The sequence below is a fragment of the Chelonoidis abingdonii genome, chromosome 4 (assembly GCF_003597395.2).
Source record: "Chelonoidis abingdonii isolate Lonesome George chromosome 4, CheloAbing_2.0, whole genome shotgun sequence".
NCBI lineage: Eukaryota > Metazoa > Chordata > Testudines > Testudinidae > Chelonoidis > Chelonoidis abingdonii.
The window spans coordinates 56072416-56093387 of record NC_133772.1 but is presented as its reverse complement, the minus strand read 5'-3'; the positions used below and the strand labels follow the sequence as shown (position 1 = coordinate 56093387).

General features: G+C 42.9%; 1 protein-coding gene across 4 annotated transcripts in view; it reads right to left on the bottom strand.

Annotated features, from left to right (window-relative positions):
* The window catches only part of CYB5R2 (cytochrome b5 reductase 2), a 35999-nt gene extending 17474 nt beyond the window's left edge, over nt 1-18525 (bottom strand). Inside the window, exons 1-9 of one of the 4 annotated variants that reach the window (XM_075065195.1) lie at nt 18494-18519; nt 16870-17016; nt 15470-15542; nt 14196-14302; nt 11458-11587; nt 8122-8205; nt 7261-7345; nt 6249-6349; nt 4294-5026 (exon numbers count right to left, since the gene is read on the bottom strand). In XM_075065195.1, the coding sequence (XP_074921296.1) occupies nt 4854-5026; nt 6249-6349; nt 7261-7345; nt 8122-8205; nt 11458-11587; nt 14196-14302; nt 15470-15542; nt 16870-17016; nt 18494-18508 (915 nt within the window). In that variant the 5' untranslated portion in view covers nt 18509-18519 and the 3' untranslated portion in view covers nt 4294-4853. Of the gene's footprint in view, nt 1-4293; nt 5027-6235; nt 6350-7260; nt 7346-8121; nt 8206-11457; nt 11588-14195; nt 14303-15469; nt 15543-16869; nt 17017-18493 lie in introns of those variants that run through there. The other 3 variants (XM_075065196.1, XM_075065198.1, XM_075065197.1) reach the window with 3 other exon arrangements.
* Between the last annotated feature and the right edge of the window lie 2447 nt (nt 18526-20972).

The following is a 20972-nucleotide window of genomic DNA, read 5'->3' as shown; positions in this document are numbered from 1 at the left end:
TATAAATACATTCCCCCCCCCCCAGAGAGGCAATGTGGCTAGAATACTGATGAAGTCAGAATACCTAGGCTCTATTCCCATTTCTGCCACTGCCTTGCAGAAGGCCTGGGTATTTCTATTAACCTTTGAATGTTTGTTTCTATTCTATTGTATCTATTCAATGAGCAGACTCACTTTGAGAAAAAGTCTATGGCTGGAAAAATGCTCCGTAACAGCTAAGCATCATACATAGATGTAAATATATATTTAGGCAATTCTTTTGCATTTCATAAAGCGTATAAAATTCACCCTCAAAATGAGTGAGAATCCTTTAAATGTTACAATAATTTAAAAATATCATTTAGCTTTATAAATAATTGCTATCACAATGAGTAAATATGCAGTGTTTAAGAAGAAATGTTTTTTCTAAAAAAACAAACAAACAGAGGTAGAATGGACAAGAGGGGAAAACTGACAGGTTCAAGAGGTACTTAAGAGAAGACACATGAAGAGCTGCTCTTTGCAAGTAAATCTCCTCTAGGACAAAATCCTAGCTTCAGAAAAATGTAGTGAAGTATTGTCATGGACATCAGTGGGGCCAGGATTTCATCTCTGCAGTCCAGCTTGCAGCCAGGGAATGAGAGAATCCACAGTACAGGCTAGTGAACAGTGCAACAGTTAAAGCCTGCTATATGTTTGCCAGTTCCCACTGCACAGCCTAGCCTAGCGGCTCTCAGCCTTTCCAGACTACTGTACCCCTTTCGGGAGTCTGATTTGTCTTATGTTCCCCTAAGTTTCACCTCATTTAAAAACTACTTCTTACAGACATAAAAATACAAAAAATGTCACAGCATGCTATTACTGAAACAATTATAAAAAGCTGAAATATAAATATTGTACTTACATTTCAGGGTATAGTATATAGAGCAGTATCAAGTCATTGACTATGAAATTTCAGTTTGTACTGACTTTGCTAGCGCTTTTCATGTAGCCTGAACTAAAATTAGACATATTTAGACGAGTTAAATGTAGCTGTTGGAAGACCTCTATGTACCCCCAGTCATATGCATACGCCTGGTTGAAAACAACTGGCCCAGATAACAGCGAAGGAGCAGTGGCCCAGGCTGCCTGAAATCCATAACACATCCTTGAAAATAATTTGTAAAATTTTCTTATGTTTTTGCCAAAGGGCCCGGCTTATAACTTTCCAAAATGAAATGGTATTAAAAGGGTTCAGTCTTCAGTGGTACTGCGATCATTGCAACTTTTAAGATAGCTGGCCTACAAGCTTGAAGCATTTTGATCTTAGTCTGCTATGACTGTTATTGGGATAGTGGACTGAGTAGACTTAAATCAGTGAGGTAATGAAGAGCAAATTTTATTGGTCTCAAACATCTGATTGTGGGGCAGAGATCCTGTTTTTACTTTCCAAGCTTAAGGCACAAGCTAGTACAAACCAGCCCTGAAGTGTGTTTGTGAAGAGATATATAGTAAAAACCATGAAGATTAAGGGTGCACAGAATGAGTCATGTACCTTGTGTGGAAGTACCATTTTCTTTTGGGTGAGGCAAACTTCTGAAACTGCTCACAGCACATGTACTTCACAGAGAGAACAGTATTTCATAAGTACTGTGACAATGCTCCAAGCCTGTATTGGTGGGGCCTGCACTTCCAGGTGGATTCAGTGGCCTCAGAAACCACTAACGCCCTCAGTATGACCTCCCTTTCCCAGTACAGAGACAAAGGTCACAGCTTATTGAGCTACTTTCATCACAGGCCAGTATGGGAGGTGGAATACCCCCAGTCTCTGTTGCTTCTTAGAGCTCAGTAGGTGCAGTTTGGCCTCCTGCCTGGACCAAAGTCTGCTTCCCCTCTCAAGGGGATCTCTGTAGAGCATGGGGGGGGGGGAAGGGAGGGAACACCGGCCTGCCCTTTAGGGTCCCTGGGCTGGAACCCAGAGTAATGGTAGCAGCTGTTGGCAGCTTTCCCTTCACCACTGACACTGCTTTGATCCCCTAGCCCATTTCCCCTTGGTCCCCTTTTCCTAGCTTCACCCTTACCTCAGGATTCAGCAATGCTTCCTCTCCTCCAGCTCCTTTCACCTGGGCTTCTCCCAAGAGAACTGGCAAGGAGAGCTTTTAACACAGTATGAGGGGACCTTAATTGGTTCCAGCTGTGTCTATTAGCATTAACTGACCCATTGCCAGTTACTTGAGGTCAGGTGGCAGCATTACCCTAACAACCTTAACTGGTTGAATTGGCATCAGGTGTCCTGACTGACCTGGAGTAGCCTTTGTTTGGCTATCCAGGAAACTCAGACCAGCTCAGTCTGAGGCTGATATACCCACCTTTCACTACTCTCTTATATCCTTCTGGGCTGAGTCCGTTACAACAGTAGCTACTTATACTGAAATTTAGTCCAACCTAAGGCAGCAATGCAGTTTTCAGTGACTGTCAATCAAATCCTCTTTGTAGAGCAGAAATCTAAATACTGGCACACAAATACCATATATACTTGTTCATAAGCTGATTTTTTTTTAGTAAAAAAAGGGAAGCATCAGAGAAGGGGGTCAGCTTATGAACAGGTATAGAGGTGGGGACAAAGCCCCCTGCCCCCAGAGGGAATAAGGAGAGGCAGCAGAGCCAGAAGGGAAGAGGCAGGGCCAGAGTCTCTCTGCTTCTGGCCACACTGCTCTCCCCACAGCCTCTGAAGCAGCTGCAGCTCCGGGGCTGGCAGGCTGCAGCCATGCTGACCAGCCACACTCGCCAGAGCACACTACACCCAGGCCAAAGACATCCTCCCAGGCCCACCCCAGCTAAGATGGGAAGGGATGGGGCAGGCTAGGGGTGGGGTCATGTGGGGGGTGGTCACAGGGGTTACTCCCCTGACCCCGAGCTTTCCCCAAAAATACTTCCACACCAGCTGCTGTCCTGGCCCGTCAGGGTAAGCAGCTGGTGCGCCAGGACACTTTGTTTACTTAGGTTTACCTCTCTGCCTACAGATGCTCGAGGTAAACAAACCATCTCAGCCCACCAGTGGCTTATCCTGAAGGCCTGGGAGCCAAAGTTTGCTGACCTCTGAACTATAGGGTCAGCTTATGAATGGGTCATCAAAATTTTCCATTTTTACTTATCAGCTTATTAATGAACCAGCTTATGATCAAGTATATATACCTGAATAACATTCAGTGACTCAGCATGAAGGTTAATATTGAATCCCTAAATTAAATTTTAGATCAAATTAACTGTCAGGGTAGTTAAACACTGGAATAAACTGCTTAGGGAGGTTGTGGAATCTCCATCTCTGGAGATATTTAAGAGTAGGTTAGATAAATGTCTATCAGGGATGGTCTAGACAGTATTTGGCCCTGCCATAAGGGCAGGGGACTGGACTCGACCTCTCGAGGTCCCTTCCAGTCCTAGAATCTATGAATAAAATGAAAAAACAACACAAAACAGTATGAGAAGTCATGAGAATTTCTTCATGCATTTTCACTGTCCCTGAGCTACTACAATTTCTTCCCAGACCATATTCCTTAATTTACTTTGCTGTTTTATGGCAGCACACTCCTAACAAATACTATATCTTCTCACTTAACATCCTCCCACTTAATGTTGTTTCAAAGTTTTGTCACAGCTCCATTAGGGAACATGCTCATTTAAAGTTGTGCAATGCTCCCCTATAACGTCATTTGGCTGCCGGGTCTGTCCCCTGCTTGTAGGATTCTGTGGGAGAGCAGCAACTTTACAAGGGAGCATAGCACATGCTCCTCTTCTCTGCCTCCTCCCCCTCCCTCCCAGTGCTTTCTACTTAGGACTTTCTGGGAGGGAGCAGAGAAGGGTCTTGTCTCCACTTCTCCTCCTCCCTCCCAGAAAGTCCTAAATACCACCAAACAGCTGTTTGGCAGCAGGGAAGCACTGGGAGGGCGGGGGAGGAGTGGAGACGTGGCATGCTCCGGGGAGAAGTGGAGCGAAGCAGGGATGGGAAGAGGCGGGCCTGGAGCATCCCCAGGCAAAGCTGGCACCTGTTCTTCTGGGGGGGAAGCTGCCGCTGCGCAAGGTGCTTCCGAGCGTCCTTGCCTGCCTCATTGTCTGCAGAGGGCTGTGCCTGTGTGGGGTAAGCCAGTGGCACCTTCCAACCACAGTATACTGTACAGTATATAATGCCTTTTGTCTGCCCAAAAAAATTTCCTTAGAACCTAAACCCCCGCGTTTACATTAAATCTTATGGGGAAAATTGGATTTGTTTAACATTTCACTTAAAGTTGCATTTTTCAGGAACATAACTACAACGTTAAGTGAGGAGTTACTATATTCTTTATCCCCTCTTTCCTGCAGGAAAGAAATTAATTTATTCACATTGTAATGAACAGATTAAACATGTAGAGTCTTGTCACACAAACCCTGCGTAAGTTAAGAAATAGGTTCAGAATTTAAGACAGTTGTAGGCTACTGAATGTCAGTGCTATATCCAAGTATATAATTAATAAAATTAACTGATTTCCCCCCTGCGTTGTTGGATAATTTTATCGCATTATAGCAAAAAAGGCAGAACATTTCAGGGCAACTTAATGCCAGGTAGCTAGAGTCAGGAGGCCGTTAACTTTGAATATGAAAACCCTCTCCATATTATAGTTAGCCAGATATGCATCTCCATGTCTTATTGCTTAATAGAAGATATTTAAAAGACTATCACTCAAGCTCTCAGTATTAAAAATATTCAAGGTAACAGACAAGACAAAATTACTCAGCTATTCAATAAAAACCTTTAGTTAGGACTATGAAAATTGCAATCAACTTACATTGTTCTAAAAGTGCTGTAGCACAATGGATTATTTCTGCATGTGAATGAGACATACTGCATTGCATCAGTGTTAATAAGCGAATGTGTTATCTTTGGGATAACCAAGTTTTTCCAGATTGGGCTGACATGCAAACTGAATCATAGGTGGAGGGCCACACATCAGAATAAGAGTATCTCTGCCTGGGGGAGGGAGGTGTGCTTTAATCATGTCTGCAGTAATGAAGCCAGAGTTATACTTCCAATCTGAAACAAACAACAAGGGATACCATCAGTACCTTACAACAATTCAAACATATATTCACACTAAAGGTCCCCATCCTGCCCCTCAACATGACATCAACCACACACACTGACGAATATCCGTATAGAATCAGCATTAATACCACATTACTGTAAGCAGACACTTGACAAGGGCAGGATCAAAACCCTGGACTACATCCACCACTGTTGTAAGTACAGCCCTGTCTAGCAGCAGCAAGTAGGGTATGCAATAAGCTGCAGTGAAAAGCAGGCTGCTTCACACTGCAGCATGTACCTACACATGGCAGTGAAAGGCTCTAGTAGAAGGGAAGCAGTGGGGAAAGGCTCCACCAGTGAGAAACTACCGCTCTCCCTGCTGCCTCTCCCCTGCCCTGGGGGAAAAACTCTGGCAGTGGGACACTGACATGAGAGGCACTGCTTGGGCATGTAAAAAGCCATTTGGGTATGTACCCTAAGGTTCTGGCATGTCTTTACTCATTTAAGCAGTACTTCACCATCTACACCGATTATTCTACTCATGCTGCTTTAAGTGTAGACATAGCCTAGGTCTGACGGCATTGAAGTCAAATATTTAAAATCAACATAGTTGTGATCACTTACACCAGCCATTAATTTGGCTCTGTGTTTTGTGAGCTACATACAGTAGAGTTTAAGCTCTAGCTTTTTGTTTTCCCTCTCAATACAGTACTACATAGAAATCCACAACTGCTTCTTTATTTTTGTATTGTGCATCTGCACCCTATTTAAAACTGTAAGCGGCACTTGCATGTTTGCCTGTTGTGCCCATAGCAAGTACTAAGCAGACACGATGCCAAGGTAACATGATTCTGCAGGAGAAATGAGGGAGGGAGGAAGACAGACTAGACAAAGCAGCAGAGTTGTCTATTTTGCTGAGAAGTCCAAGAAAGTGACACTTTACCCTACTAGTACAATGACAAACATTTCATTTCACTATCCAAAGGTCTGCAGGTAATGGTTGCATCATTGAACGGAAGTTAATTATTAGTTCCTGTTTTCTAAGGTTGACAGAACAGCTCCCTGCTTTGGTAAGGTTGTCAGATACTAGTAAGTTTGCTAGAAGTGCTCAAATACCATAGGAATGGATGGCTGGATATTGTAGCAATACCCATTAATAGGAAAAAAAACTTGTGGATACAGAAAAGAGGGCAGAAGAAAGTCTTCCTTCAAAACACCAGTAACTTACCATGAGGAGGTCTGTCCAATGTATACTGCACTTTAAATTGATCAGGGTGATTTTTGGCTACCTCTTCTAGCTCTGCTCTCAGTAATATGTCTTTTTCAGTCCGTTTAAAAAAAAGGGGGGGGGGGGAATTGTTTGTCACCAGACCATATCAGTACACACAGTAACATGGACTAACATGGCACTTACTTCATTTTCAGCAGGAAGGAATCAGAGTTTTCCTCATTTATCAAGTCAGTAGACAAAATGAATTTTTCTTAAGCATATGGTAGTTTATACTTATCTTCACTGTAAATCCAGATTAATAGTAAAAACAAATCAGATTTAAACACCAACCTAGCTGAAACTAGTGTTAAACAGTTAAACAGCCAAATGCCAGGAAATTCAAAATCAAGGTTAAAACTCTTATTTCATTTGGACAGATTAGTCTTGGTCTCCCCACCACTGGGTTTTTTTTGCATATTACAAATATGGCAGTGCCTAGGTATAACAGTGAGAATTAAGAACAAGGAGTGAAATCCTGGCATCCCTGAAATCAGTGGAGCCAGGATTTCACCCACAAACTTCAGTTCAGGAGTTTGGGGCTTCTAGCAGTTTTACATGCACAAATTCTTTGTACATTGTATTAATATGATTTCTTAGGGATATTTTTTCCTTTTTGTTGGTTTAAGAACAAAAGAAACAAAACTCAGGACAGTGTATGAGAACAGATGCAATAAACCGTAATATCTCCTGTAACTTCTTATATAGATCGTTTTTAAATAAACCATGGCAAATCACATAGCAGCCTTCATAATCAAAGGGAGTTGTGCATGTGAAATATATGGACTAGGATCACATGCTTTAATGCAACTGTGTGGTATATATGCATAATACAGATCAAGAAAAAAAATCTTGTGATTCAGGGAAGTAATTTTTCAGAATTAAATATCACAACAGTATCACCAGTTCAAAGTCCTCCTAATAATGCCCTGGGGTAAAAAAGAGGGCAAACAGATGACATCATATATTTACCTGATTAGCAAAAAGGAGGTAACACTTTGTATCATCATTAGGATCCTTTGTGATGTGATGGATCAGCTGCAACATCGGAGTTATTCCTATTCAGAACAAAAGACAATTATAGATGAGCTTTTCCTTTTAGCTCACACAAAGGCTGCATTATCAGGCAGTATGGCAAGCTGACTTCAGTGGAGTTTTGTCTGCATGAAACCACAAGATCAGGTCCATAATATCCCAATTTCTGACCCATGTCAAGTACAAAGTTTCTTCTTTTTACTCAAAAAAGCCACAAAGTAACACTTTACCTAGTGCTTTACTAACATTAAATAATTAAACACTCTGGTAGGATGGATAAAGTAAATATTATAATCTCATTGTACAGAGACTGTCAGACTCAGAGAGGTTAAGTGACTTGCCCAAGATCACATAATAAATCAGTTTAAGAACCAGGACAGAACTCATGTGAGCTCAGACCAGAGCTCTCTTTCTCTGTATTGTTACGATTATTAATACTGTGGGCAATGCCCCACATCTGCTATCAGAATCAGGAGCCTATTGTCCAAGGACTGTAAAAACAGGAGAAAACAGTCCCTGCCCTGAATATCTTAGTATAAAGGAGAGGAAATCCACAATGTTCAGTACATAAATACATAGATGGACACTTTAAAATGTCAGTTTTAATCAAATGGAATGTTAAAATATTACATCCATGTATCAAAGAAAGCACTGTTAGGCAACAGATTCAATTGATAATGAAGAGAGGACCTTTAGTCACAAAATAAACTAAACAGAAAATGTCTCAATAATCCTCACAACCCTCTCAACCTCTATTTGCTCTCTCATGAGGTTCCTACCCTCAGCACAACAGTTTCACCTGTTCCTCCAGCTATCATCCCAAGATGCTTTACAAACTTCCTGTGTGCTTCAGACTTCTTGTCAGGCTTGATAGCAAAGTTACCTGGAAGAAAAATTCAAAACTTACAGGTAACTGAATAAATAAAGTATAATAGAACAAACATAAATTAAACAGTAATAAGTTACCAGGACCCCAGATGGCATTCAACCAAGGGTTCTAAGGGAACTCAAATATGAAACTGCAGAACTACTAACCGTGGTATGTACCCGATCACTTAAATCGATTTCTGTACCAAATGACTCATGGATAGCTAATGTGACAACAATTTTTTAAAAAGGCTCTGGAGGCAATCATGACAATTACAGGACAGTAAGCCTAAGTTCAGTACCTGGCAAATTGATTAAAACTATAGCAAAGAATTATCAGAAACACAGAAGAACACAGTTTGTTGGGGAAGAGTCAACACCACTTTTGTAAAGGGAAATCATGCCTCCCAAGTCTATCAAAATTCTTTCAGAGGATCAGCATACATGAGAACAAGGTTGATCCAGTGGATATAGTGTACTTAGACTTTCAGAAAATCTTTGACAAGGTTCCGCACCAAAGACTCTTAAACAAAGTAAGCAGTCATGGGATAAAAGAAAGACAAAAGACAGAAAACAAAGGGAGAATAATGGTTAGTTTTCAGAATGGAGAGAGGTAAATACTGATGTCCCTCAGGGATATGTTCGGGGACTAGTCCTATTCAACATATTCATAAATGATTTGGACAGAAAGGTGAACAGCAAGGTGGCAAAATTTGCTGATAATCCAAAATTACTCAAGATAGTTAAGTCCAAAGCAGACTGCAAAGAGTTAAAAAGAGATCTCACAAAACTGGGTGACTGGGCAACAAAATGCAGATGAAATTCAATGTTGATAAATGAAAAGTAATGCACATGGGAAAACATAATCCCAACTCTACATACAAAATGATGGGATCTAAATTAGCTGATGCTATTGTGGATAGTTCTCTGAAAATGCTCAATGTGCAACAGCAGTGAAAAAAAAGTGAACAATGTTAGGAACCATTAGGAAAGGGACAGATAAGACAGAACATATAATATCACTATATAAATCCATGGTATGCCCACACCTTGAATCCTGCTTGCAGATCTGGTCACCCCATCTCAGAAAAAGATAGAATTGGAAAAGGTATAGAGAAAGGCAACAAAAATTATTAAGGGTATGGGACAGCTTCTGTAGGAGGATAGATTAAAAAGACTGGGACTTTTACGGTTGGAAAGGAGACAACTAAGGGAGGATATGATGAACGATATGGAAAAAGAGAAAAAGGAAGCACTATTTATTCCTTCACATGACACAGGAACCAGGGGTCACCCAATTAAATTAATAGGCAGCAGGTTTAAAACATACATAAGGAACTACTTCACTCAACACAGTCAACCTGTGGAACTCATTGCCAGGGGATAGGCAAAGGTGAAGGCCAAAACTATAGTTGAGCTCAAAAAAGAATAAAGGTGAGTTCATGGAGAATAGGTCCACCAATGGCTATTAGCAACGATTGTCAGGGATGCAACTCCAAGCTCTGGGTATTCCTAGCCTTTGACTGCCAGAAGCTGCAAGTGGACAACATGGGGATGGATCACTGGTTGCCTGCTCTGCTCTGAATTACCGAGCATTGGCCACTGGGAGAAGAAAGGATACTGGGCTAGATGGACTTTTGGTCTGACCCAATATGGCTGTTTTTGTCCTTATGCTCTTAACAGATACAATTGCTGTGGAAGTTCAATTGTTGGATTGGCAACTTGATACATGGGGACAGATCTTCAGATCCAGCCAAGCTGTGCTAAGCAGAGGCCAAGGTGGAAATGGTAAAAGTGGCTTTATGACTCCTTTGTAGTCTCCAATCTCACTGCTGGACAAGGACTAGTTTAGCCACAAGCATAATTTAAAATAGTCTGGAGGCTCCTTTGAACAATTGCATCTAGCTGCATCAAAAGGTCATCCTACAGCTGTGGACTGCTGGAGCACAGTGGCCACACACCCTACCCTGAGAGCTGAGAATAGCAGTAACTGTCACCCGGAGATTTCCCCTGAGGAAATCCTCAGGAAGCTAATTAAATCATCTTTATGATCCCTTTGCATCATGGGAGCAAAGCTGAGGATCTGGCCTTTTATAATGTTAGTGTTCAACAGACTTGCACTAAAACATTAACAGATCAAGAGCTCTGAGCCATGAGACCCTGCAACAAATACATTAAATACATTAGTGTTCTGCACACTCAGATCAGACCCTTTTTATTATAGTAATTTATTCATCTCTAGATACCTATTAGCTAAGAAGAATCCAGTTAAACCCTTGGCATCGAAATAAATGCCAGGTGACCCTGACCCCTAGTATCCAGGAATCAAAAAAGCTACATAACTTGTTTTCTACACCAGCGGATACTGCTGCTTTGGGGTAATCAAAAAATAAGACACAGCTTGTAACTCAATTCAAATGCCACATATTTCCAAGAGTCAAAGAGAAAGCCTCATGATGAACGCTTTACAAATGCATGCTCTGATAATCATTTAACAGATTTGTAACCAATGCTGCAAATTGCTGTTGTCTGTAGCAATCAAAGTGCAACAGAAAAGTGTGTGGATCTGTAACTTGTGTGGCTCATTGACTCCATCCAAAAAATAAGACTCATTTGTACTTCATTCCTAATAAAGGGCCTAATCTTGAGAAGTGCCAAGCTCCTGGAGCTGCCACTGAAATATATGGAAGTTTTAGGTGTACAGTCCCAGTCAATCAAGATCAGGGCAAAATCCCTTATACTCTTTTACAACCATCTTATGTGAGAGTCCCTCAACACATGAGTCTCTCCCACTCCGAAAGATCTTTATCCAAGACAAGCCTATTTTAAAACAGGGCAAGCTGGCTTGCCACCAGAGAGTTACAAAGCAAGAAGGATGTGCTTCCCAAAGGAGCTCTTTTAAGATTTTCAGCCTGAGCATCTGGCACAAAGATTAAAGAACTCTCAGCTACTTCAAATATATTGTTGTGTCACTGAGAAAAATGTGACTGTATCAATAGAGAAGAGGGGATTTAATTACCCTTGACACGAACAGTCGCAGTCATCCCATTCTCAGACAAGTACAGTGCTCTCATTCCCCCACATGATCACACTACAACAGGCACTAGTCAAGAACACTGGGAGAGAATTCCCACAGGAGAACTTTGGGGCTCTTCTTGCCATTTCATTTCAAAAGAAAGCAGTGTCCCAATCTGGAAAGCCCTCAAGATTTAAATTGCTTTTGAAAATAACTAGATTCCCCCCTCCCTCCTTTTTAACATCACAGTACCTGTCCCCTTGTATACAAGGAGCCCATTTGGCCCTCTGAAGTCAATGGTATCCCCAACAGTCATGCTGTTTAAGTACTGGGACATCTTCCCGCCTTCAGGGAATTTGGGATTGACATTTTTGTAGTAGACCTGAAAAAACACAACAGTTGTTAGTGGTTCACCATTTAGCTATCAGATGGCAATAGTGTTTTCTCAAAAACATCTTGCATAATACACTGGCCACCTGAAATGAGACTCAGAAAATCTCTCGCTCTCAGTATTTGTTTGTGCACTGTAACTGGAAACCACCACAGTGTAATAAGCAACATGTTGCTTCATGCAGCTGCTTCTGTTCCATCCATAACAGATATTGTAGCTAATGGGAATGTCCATGTGGACTCTAGGCACTGCATTTATATCCCTATACCTCTGCAACACCAGCCTCAAGTCACCTCCATCACTACTCTCCCTCCAGAAAATGGCAGGAGCTCCTTTCTTATGTCACAGCATTCAAAAGGGCGCCACCATGAAGTCCATAGATGAATATTGCCTTTCACCTTCAAAACACTTTACAAATGTTAAACCGCTGACAAATCCTCACAACATGAGGAATCAGAACAAGAGCGAAACCCAAAAACAAAGGAGAAAAACAGAAGGAGAAAGTGGCTTGCCCAAAGGCAGACAGTCAGCATTACAATGGGGATTAGAAGAACTCCGGAGTCCAGGGACCAAACCACAGTGCATTCCACAATCCACACTAGCTTGAAAGGTTCCAGCAAAGGAAACTCTATGAACACCCCTACGCAAAATCTTCCAGGATTCTAATGTTGAATCAGAAAATGCAACATTCTTTCATGACACTGCACCATGTATACAAAGAACTCCAAGTCCATTATTCAATTTTGCAAGCATCAGAAAGGAAATAAAGGAGAAAATCTAAGGCTGCTGCATTAGCATACAGAAATGGTCTGGGGAATGTGCAAGGCAGATTCTCGAAGAGTGGGTTATAGATGTGCAGGCTGTAACATACTTCTCCACAAGGTAAGAGCAAAGCAATACCATCTCCTTCTCTACCCATCCTGACTAACAAAAATCAATTCCAGCTCATTTTTAGAGCTGAACTCTGTACAAGAATCTCATTGTGGAAAACGAGGGCCTCGTGCTCATGCCAGGAGCAGATGCCGACTAGCTTTTCTTCTTCCACTTCTGCTGCACCTAGAATACTCTTAAGGGCTTCCTCTCTCCTTCTTCATTAAATTCAAGCACCTCATTCATTCTCATGGCCCTGCACATCTCGTCCCCGGCCTCTATCTCTGCTCTCATTTCTGTACCTCTGTCTCCTCCCCATCCTAGCATCAAACTTTATTTTATTCTACCCTCTGCACTCTGAACAGCCCACAGTTTCGGCAACCAAATGCTCCCTCTCCTTCTCCAAATGTCTCCTTTAAACCCACTTCTTTTTTAAGCCTTCCCATGATAAGAGGTGGGCTGAAGACAGTTTTCCTATCCCATTAAAAAAAATTTAATTTCCAAACTTTTCCTGTTCTGCATGAAAATGACCCAAGACCTTTCAAAGTTTGTTTTTTTTTGACAAAACAAGAGAGAGATACTCCCAAAAAATTCAATCCTGGTCCTGAGAAAACTTTCCCGACTAAAGTTTTGTTGAACCTCATCTTTTCCTGCAATAAGTTTTGGTTTCAATCAATCAGCATTTCTGATGAAAAATGTTTCATTGAAAAATTCCTGACCAGCTCTAATGATGAACTCTTCACTAATTAGGTCCCCAGCCTTAAAGCATCTGAACTGTTGCCCCATGTTGGTTATCCATTTGAGCTCTTGGAGAAGGCAACCTTCACCAGATTCTGATTTCACACGGATTTTACACTAGTGTAACTATTGACTTTAATTTATCCCAGTATGAGAGCTCAGCCAGGCCCCTTGTTTTTTTATGCATTTTGTAGAGCACTCTGCACTTATGGCATTCTCCAGATAATAATCTCATTAGAACAACTTCCAAGTTTAAAGAGGTGTGAAGTTGAAGTTAGCAACCACCTTGTCACTTATTTTCTACTTACATGTAAACCCTATCAATGGCAGCAGCATGGTTTTGGGAAGAACAGTCCTTAGTTAATCATTGCTGAAGAAGTAGCAGGGAAGAGCTCCTGATGCCATTTTATTGGATACTGTGCCGAAATAGTGACTATTGTTTTCTTCGCACTCTTAGAGTCGTGATGGCAGATTTACTAGCGAGATTTATATGATTTAAAAGGACATTGTGAAATAAGCTGGTGTTTCAAATTCCTAACAGGCAGGTGTCACGTCATAAAAACTGCTGTCACAATTGGCAGCCTTGTATCAATCACCGTCTCATCCCTAAAGAATGAGGCACCAAAAAAGACATCCCCCTCAAACGACAGGCACTGGTAGGGAGTTGTAGGGAGAAATGTGCAGTGTCCCCCTTGTACCTATTCGACAGATAAATAGGCTTTACTCTCCATGTCTAATATCCAGCACCTTCCAGGCTCACTAAATACACTTTAAAATAAATACTAACCTGGAAGACTTTTGCCATCAAATAACCGTATTTTAAGAAAGGTCAAATTTTGAGCATAAACTACAGTGTTTGACAGCATCACTTTAAATGTCACTGAAATCCAATTCTTTCCTTCCTAAGGCAAGCATTGCCCTCTACACTTGGATAGTGAACATGTCCAGTTAGATTAAATTAGCTGCCTTAATGTAGACAAATAATATTTACCTTTATAATTAAGTCAACATAACCTTTTACTTCGTCACTGGAAACTGGAGTGTAGGCCCGGATGACAAGATTACCATTGATTTTGGAAGAGAGGTAAACATGCTGTCCTAGGGAGAAAGAGTTACAATCTAATCATCACTTTCAGGACTGGAAACAAAAAGAATGGAGTGGGAAATAAGGAATCTAAACATATACAATAACTCCAATGAAAGCATTAGAAGCTAACCACGATAGGCAAATCCTGTTGGGATACAGAAGTTGTGTCTCATCTAGTCATACAACCCTAGAAACATTCTTCACTACATTTCAGTCTAATCAAATAAATGCTATTGTTGAGAATATATTCTATATCCTTCAATATGTGTATCTACATAATCCATGGTTATCATAACACCATCAGGAGTATGCAGTACATACATACACACACACACACACACACAATATGTGATGAGAACAGCAATAGTATAAATTCCTTTTGCAACCATGAAATAAATTGCTGAACTATGTCATGGGGGCTATTTTGTTCATTTGTTCTGCACACCTTGACATTACCAGTATCCTAACCCATTTCTTACAGGGCCACCTCAGATACTGAAGAAAGAAACACTTTGCCCATTGTGGCTCTTCCCAATTCATGCCAATAAAGCAATATCATGTATAAATCTACAATTCCAGATCCCTATTACTGAAAAACGAATATAGAGAAGAGTCATTATTTCTACTAGACAGAAGATTTTTGCTTTGTTGCAGTTTAGACAGTGACTCAGTAGAGGGGATAAAATTTTATCAGATTATTCCTACGGTCACATCTCCTCTTCTCTGCTCTAGTGGCTGGGCCCACGGTTAGAACAAGATGCTGCAGACTCTCCACATGTGTCTTCATATATAACCTACAGTTGTCGGACTCTCCCCTATACACATATATTTGGGAAGGGGCTCAGTTTAATACATGAGTCAACCTATATTTGTGATTTATGAAAAAATGAAAGCACCGTAATTTGGCTTTTGATGCTGCTCCCAGCCTAATGGGTATCCAACACAGCCTCTGTTCCTTTTCCTGTTTGTCAGTGCTAATCTAGGATTCTTGTCACATAGCATTATACAACATAGAGAGCTTGTCCAACAACGCAGTACTATGGCTGCCTCCAGATGGAGTTTTTAATACCCCACCTTCCTGAGCACCAAATTCACTATGCTTTAAAAAAAAAAAAAAAAACAGGCAAAATCCTAAATTTACAAATAAAAATCTCACACGAAAGAGTTTCAGTATTTACCTATAGGTAGCCCTAATACGTGATCCGGCGACGGAAGCCCAAACCTGAATTTCTTGGTATCATGACTGATCTCCTGTTGGAAAGCAAAGAGATGGAAAACAAACAACGTGGTATTAACAAGACAGTATAGTATCCCTCTGAATTTGGAAAACAGCACAATATTCTTTGCTGAAACTACTGTTCATTAAAGTGCAAGCCAAAATCCAAGCAGCAAAACAGAAACAGTTTTGACAGTGAAGTCTAACAGTTCATCTTTTTCTAAACCTGGTTATAAAGGACCAAATCTTGAAGTCCTCTCCTCTCCCCCAAAGCCAACAGGAAGGCAATTTTTCCTGATTAAGGACATTGTGACAACTGCAGCCTTACAACAAAAATCATTAGATTTTCTCTAATCAACATGCATGCTCACTGTACATCTGACGTTTCCTGATCTATGACAGAACTGGCATGCCTCAGTAGAGGCACAGCCTTCCTTAATGTAAATGTGTAACTCCTACTTTCCACCAATGCAAATTCTAAGTGTATTAAAAGGAAGATATGCCTCTGGATTAATAACTGTGCATTCAAAGAAACTAATCCAATTATTTACTATTTTGAAGGGGTAACTAAAGTAAACACTAATTTTCGCATTATGTTTTAGGACCCAAATTTATGCAACATTTAGAAAAAATATTCCAAGACATTTCCAGTAGCAGCTATGAATATGAGATGTTCCCCAAATACTTTAAATACTTAATGATAGAGATTCCTGTTTTAAGTAAACTCACTCAAGGAACAGGGAGGATACAAGATCTGAGTGCCATATAAAAAGTATATTACCAAAGGTGGTGATAAAATTGTATTGGAAAACTCATGGAGATACTTTAAAGGGGTTGTTTAATACTAAAAAATAATCTTTTTTGCTTTCTAACTAAGGACCTCAAAACATTTTACAAACATTAATTACAGACATGCCTTTAAACCACAACACTCACAATTGGAAATCCCAAAATTCAGGGATGTTCGTATCAGAGTTCTAAGCTAACCCATTATTACCAGAGAAATTCTTTGGATCCAAGTTCAAATTTTAAAACCTCCACTCCCAATTTCAGAGAGGAGGGGGATCTGTGTTTGGCTTCATCTCTAATTATGCAAGCTTCACAACACTCCTGTGAAATAACTTAGCAGTATGGCTCTTCGTTTTGCAGATATGGACACAGACAAAACAAAGACTCATTGAACTGCTCAAGATCACACAGTGAACGAGTGTCAGAGCCAGGGAAAGAGCACAGATCTAACTCCAGTCCTGCTTTGGTCATTAGACCATGTTTCCTCCCTGAGAAAGTGTAGGCTGCACAATCCAAGTCATCTTCACAGAGCAGTTTGGCAGGATTCTAAACAGACCAAATGGCTTTGGTCACCTCTTTCTTTATCAATGGCAATGGATACTTAGTGTGTGGATCCTGTAATGTAATGGGATCACTCTTCCTCTGGGATCTCCTAGTCTTGCAAACTACCAGCAAGGCTGTCGCAGCAATGACAACCAAAGCAATCAGCAAGGCCAAGTCCTAAAAAAACCAAAACAGATTGTAAATGACATCAGAGCAATGCTGGGTTTACAATGGCTTCAGTGACTCCATGGAGCTGGGCCCATGCTCAGAAGGGGCCCCAGCCTGCTCTGCTTGCACTGTGCCCTGAGACCCCACTGGCTCCCTCCACCCACCACTTGCTCCTCTCGGCCTGCCCCTCACCTGGCCCAGGGCTCCTCTCCGCTCCCTGGCCCCAACCTCCTGCTCCTCTCAGCTCCCTGGCTGGACCCCAGGCAGTCTGGGCAGTCTCTGCTTCCCACCACCTGTGGGGCCCCACCTGTCTCCGTGGAGCTGAGCCACCTGGGACTGCTGCAGAAGCCTGGCCAGTCTCAGCCAGGTGGGGGGGGAGGGGGAAATCAGTGTAGAGGGCTTGGCTGCGTCCCTCCAAACAAGTGCATCTTGAGGTGACCCCGAACAGGGCAGGTCCTGGCCTGGTGGATCATGCCACTCCCGAGGGAACTGGAGTGATTCCCGGCCCTGGGACTGGCCCTGGCTGCGCTGCCGGCTCAGCCCAGCAGACACAGTGCCTCTCAGCAGGGCTGGTGAGTGCAGCCGGGAGGCAGGACTTCGGGGAGTGGGTCTGTGGGCAGCCTGGATGGGGGGGGGTGAAGGGGCAGGGAAGATCTGTGTGTGTTGGGGCACTAGGAAGTGGGGGTTCTGTGGGGGTTTCTGGGCAGTTGTGGTGGGGTGAAGGGGGCACTGGGCATAGTGCGGTCCAGGGGGGCTCTGGCCATAGGGAGTCAGGGGGTGTTGGGCAGGGGGCTGTGTGGTGTGGCATAGGCCCGCCCCCAAGGGGAAGGGGCAGGCTGGCAGCACAAGGCCAGGCAGGCCACTATGCATCTGGCAACTGCCAGTTTGTAAATAGTGCCCTCGCATTAGGCGAAGCAGGGCCACTCCTGTCATTCCCCTTTGCCTCTGGCTTGTCCCTCGCTCCAGGGACTGGCCTCCCCGCGCCATGCTCCATTCTCTCCATGGGGGCCCACAAAGATGTTTGGCACCAGGCCCACAAAAGGTTAATCCGGCCCCTCCACCAGAGAGTCAGACAGCCTTTGCTCACACTGCTTTAGTGCATCAAATGCACCAGCCTCTAAGGGACACAGCTAAATTGACCCTGGGCACGTTAACGTTATGGCCACATATTTCAGACGGACGGGAGGGGGCGGGCAGCTTCCCGGGAGGGAGGCTGTGAGGAGGATCTGGGGTTTCAGAAATGCTGAAAACCTGCGGGTGCCGGACAAGAGACAACTGAGCACCCCCCTCACAGCCCCAGCCCCCACCCGATGCTCCTTTGCGCTAAAGCGGCTCCCCCCGCTCCCAGGAGTTTCTCAAACAGCCCCATCCCGGGGGCAGCCCCATCCCTCGCCCCGGCGCAGGCTGCAGAGGGGTGGGAGCAGGTACCACAGAGTCCAGCCGCGGCGCAGCCTGCGCTGCACGCCGGACACAGCGCCCCCCGTACCGCGCTCGGTTCCATAACTGCGGCAGGCAGCGCACCCGGCCTGAGGGCGCCGCCTCACCGGTCCCGAGTCGACTCCCGCTCTGTTCCGGTGAAACCTCTGAGTCCTCTTCCCTGCGCACTCTGCCCAGCCCGTGCAAACTCGCTCTCGAGTCCCGCCCTGCACACTCCCCCCTCCCCACAGGCCTGCTTTCTCTCCAGCTCCTGCGCATTCCTCCCTGTTGCACGCTCCCCCCTCTCCCCAGTACACTGTCCAGCCCATGCAAAACCCTCCTGCCCGGCACGCTCCCCTGCCCCCCCCCCACTTTGCCATGCAAGCCTCTGCTCTGCACACTCCTACTGCTCCCTCACCCCACTGGAAAACCCTGCCCACCCATTTCAACACCTTCTGACCCTTGGTCCCAGCAATTCTTTCTCCCTGTCCCTGCTTCAGCAGTGTGCTAGCAACTGACTATAGAGGTCACTTCCATTGCACTTACCATGTTCCCTAATCAACCACTGGATTTCACCAGTCTAGATGCGGCCTGATTTATACTTAAAAATTAGGTTGACTATCACAGGCCCCACTCATCATGCACCAGGTCTGATGCTCCCTTCTGTCACTGACTCATGCATGCTACCACGGATCTCTGTGACTCAGGGTGCTCTCTCTTCATGGTTTGGCCCCCTCACCAGGTCACTATAATCCTCCCCTTCTGGGGTATCAAAGTCTCTCCATGCAAAATGGCAGTCTTCCCTTCACCGCCCTGATCTTGCCACTCCTCCAGTGGCCCACCTTCTACTTCAGGTTCCAGCTCAGGGTCCTTCCAATCAGCAGCCAAGGTCTGCACCATTTTAGATCTTGTTGTTATTCCCCTGAACCTTTTCATATATCCTCTCTCCTAAGTTTCCCTCTCCAATGTCCTGAGAGTGGCTACACACTCTGCTGCCTGGCTTTATACTAGCCCCACCTGTTCCTTCTCTGCCTCCATCAATCAACCTTTCAAGCCCTGGCTATCCCCCAGGTGCAGCCCATCAGATTAATTAATCTAATTTACCCTGCTCTGCCACCTTGTGTGATGTGACCATCCCATCACTTTGACATAGCTATATTGCTCAGAAGTGTGGATTCTTCACACTCCTGAGTAAAGTAACCCCCAGTGTAGACACAATTCAGTGAAAGAATGCTTCTGTTGAAAAGCCACCGCTCAGGGAGGTGATGTTCCTACAGCGATGGAAAATTCCTTCCATCAATGTAGTTGATACTATGGAGTTATGCTGGCATAGCCATGTGCCAATACATCCCCACAATTTAGACATGACCTAGAATAGTGCATGCACACACACGTTATACTAAGAAGCAAGAAAGGAAAATAATGCATAACTCTGGGAGAAGAGAAAGAGATGCCAGCAATAATTTTCCACTGTCAGGTTATGGACAGTGGTACAATAAGGTTGCAAGATATAAAACCTCAGTACCATATTAAACCTGTCCTAGACAATTTCTTGGTGCATTAACTTTAGTAACACTTGTATATTTTGTCATGCTAGTGAAGTTATCCAAACTGAAAGTAAAATGCATGCATTATATTGTTATATAATGAAGCAAGTATGATTATAAAAAGAGGGGGGAAAATGCATAATCCAATACCTCTACACCTCTTGTTTTCTTGGTTCCTATCATTTTTACCTTTCTTACCACTGTTTTCCTCCACTCATCACTTTAAAAAATAGGAGAATGTTTAGCCTCAAATACCATTAATTCTCCCCATTATTCAGACTGCCAGAGAATAGAGATGTGCTCTGGAAAATGCCCTGGTTTACAATTCAGTAGTTACATTAATGAATCCCTTAAGTTAGTGAACATAATGGGCAAAGCCCACGGTCTATCATAATCAGGACCCATGGAATTCTTTGGCAGCATAAGTTTTATTTCCATGGCAGAAGTTGTTGGATTCTGATGCCACAAAGATTGATTAAGGTGTTATGACTTCTTATTTTCCATGGCAGAATAACAGTTAATTTGTTCAGTTGGAAAAACAATTTATATTTATAACATTTTAAAATAAAGACTAATGAAAGTAACATTTTTATATAAAACTTCCATGTTGTTCAACTTACAGTTTGAAGACTTGACAAAACTAAACTAAAATAAAAAACTCTAAACACAAGTTCCTCAGTCAGGAATTAATCCTAAACTTCACTGTATGTTAGTTTCAAACATGTGGCTTCCAGCATATTTTACTGTGACTCTAATGATTGCAGAGCTGCGTGCCTAGATTATCAGCGGCTTTCTGAACTGTGTGTTTGGTGGGAAAAGAATTTGTCTTCTCTCAAGGACATGACTTCAATTCCTATGATAAGATGAAGGCAAGAAAGGTGTCTTGAAACCCTTGAAAGAATTTAAGGAGTGGATTTTTATCTGCTCTTTTGATTATTGCAGGCCATTTCTGAGGCCTCTTTCTAGCCAATATTATTTTTCACTTTCTTCTAGTGATGGTCC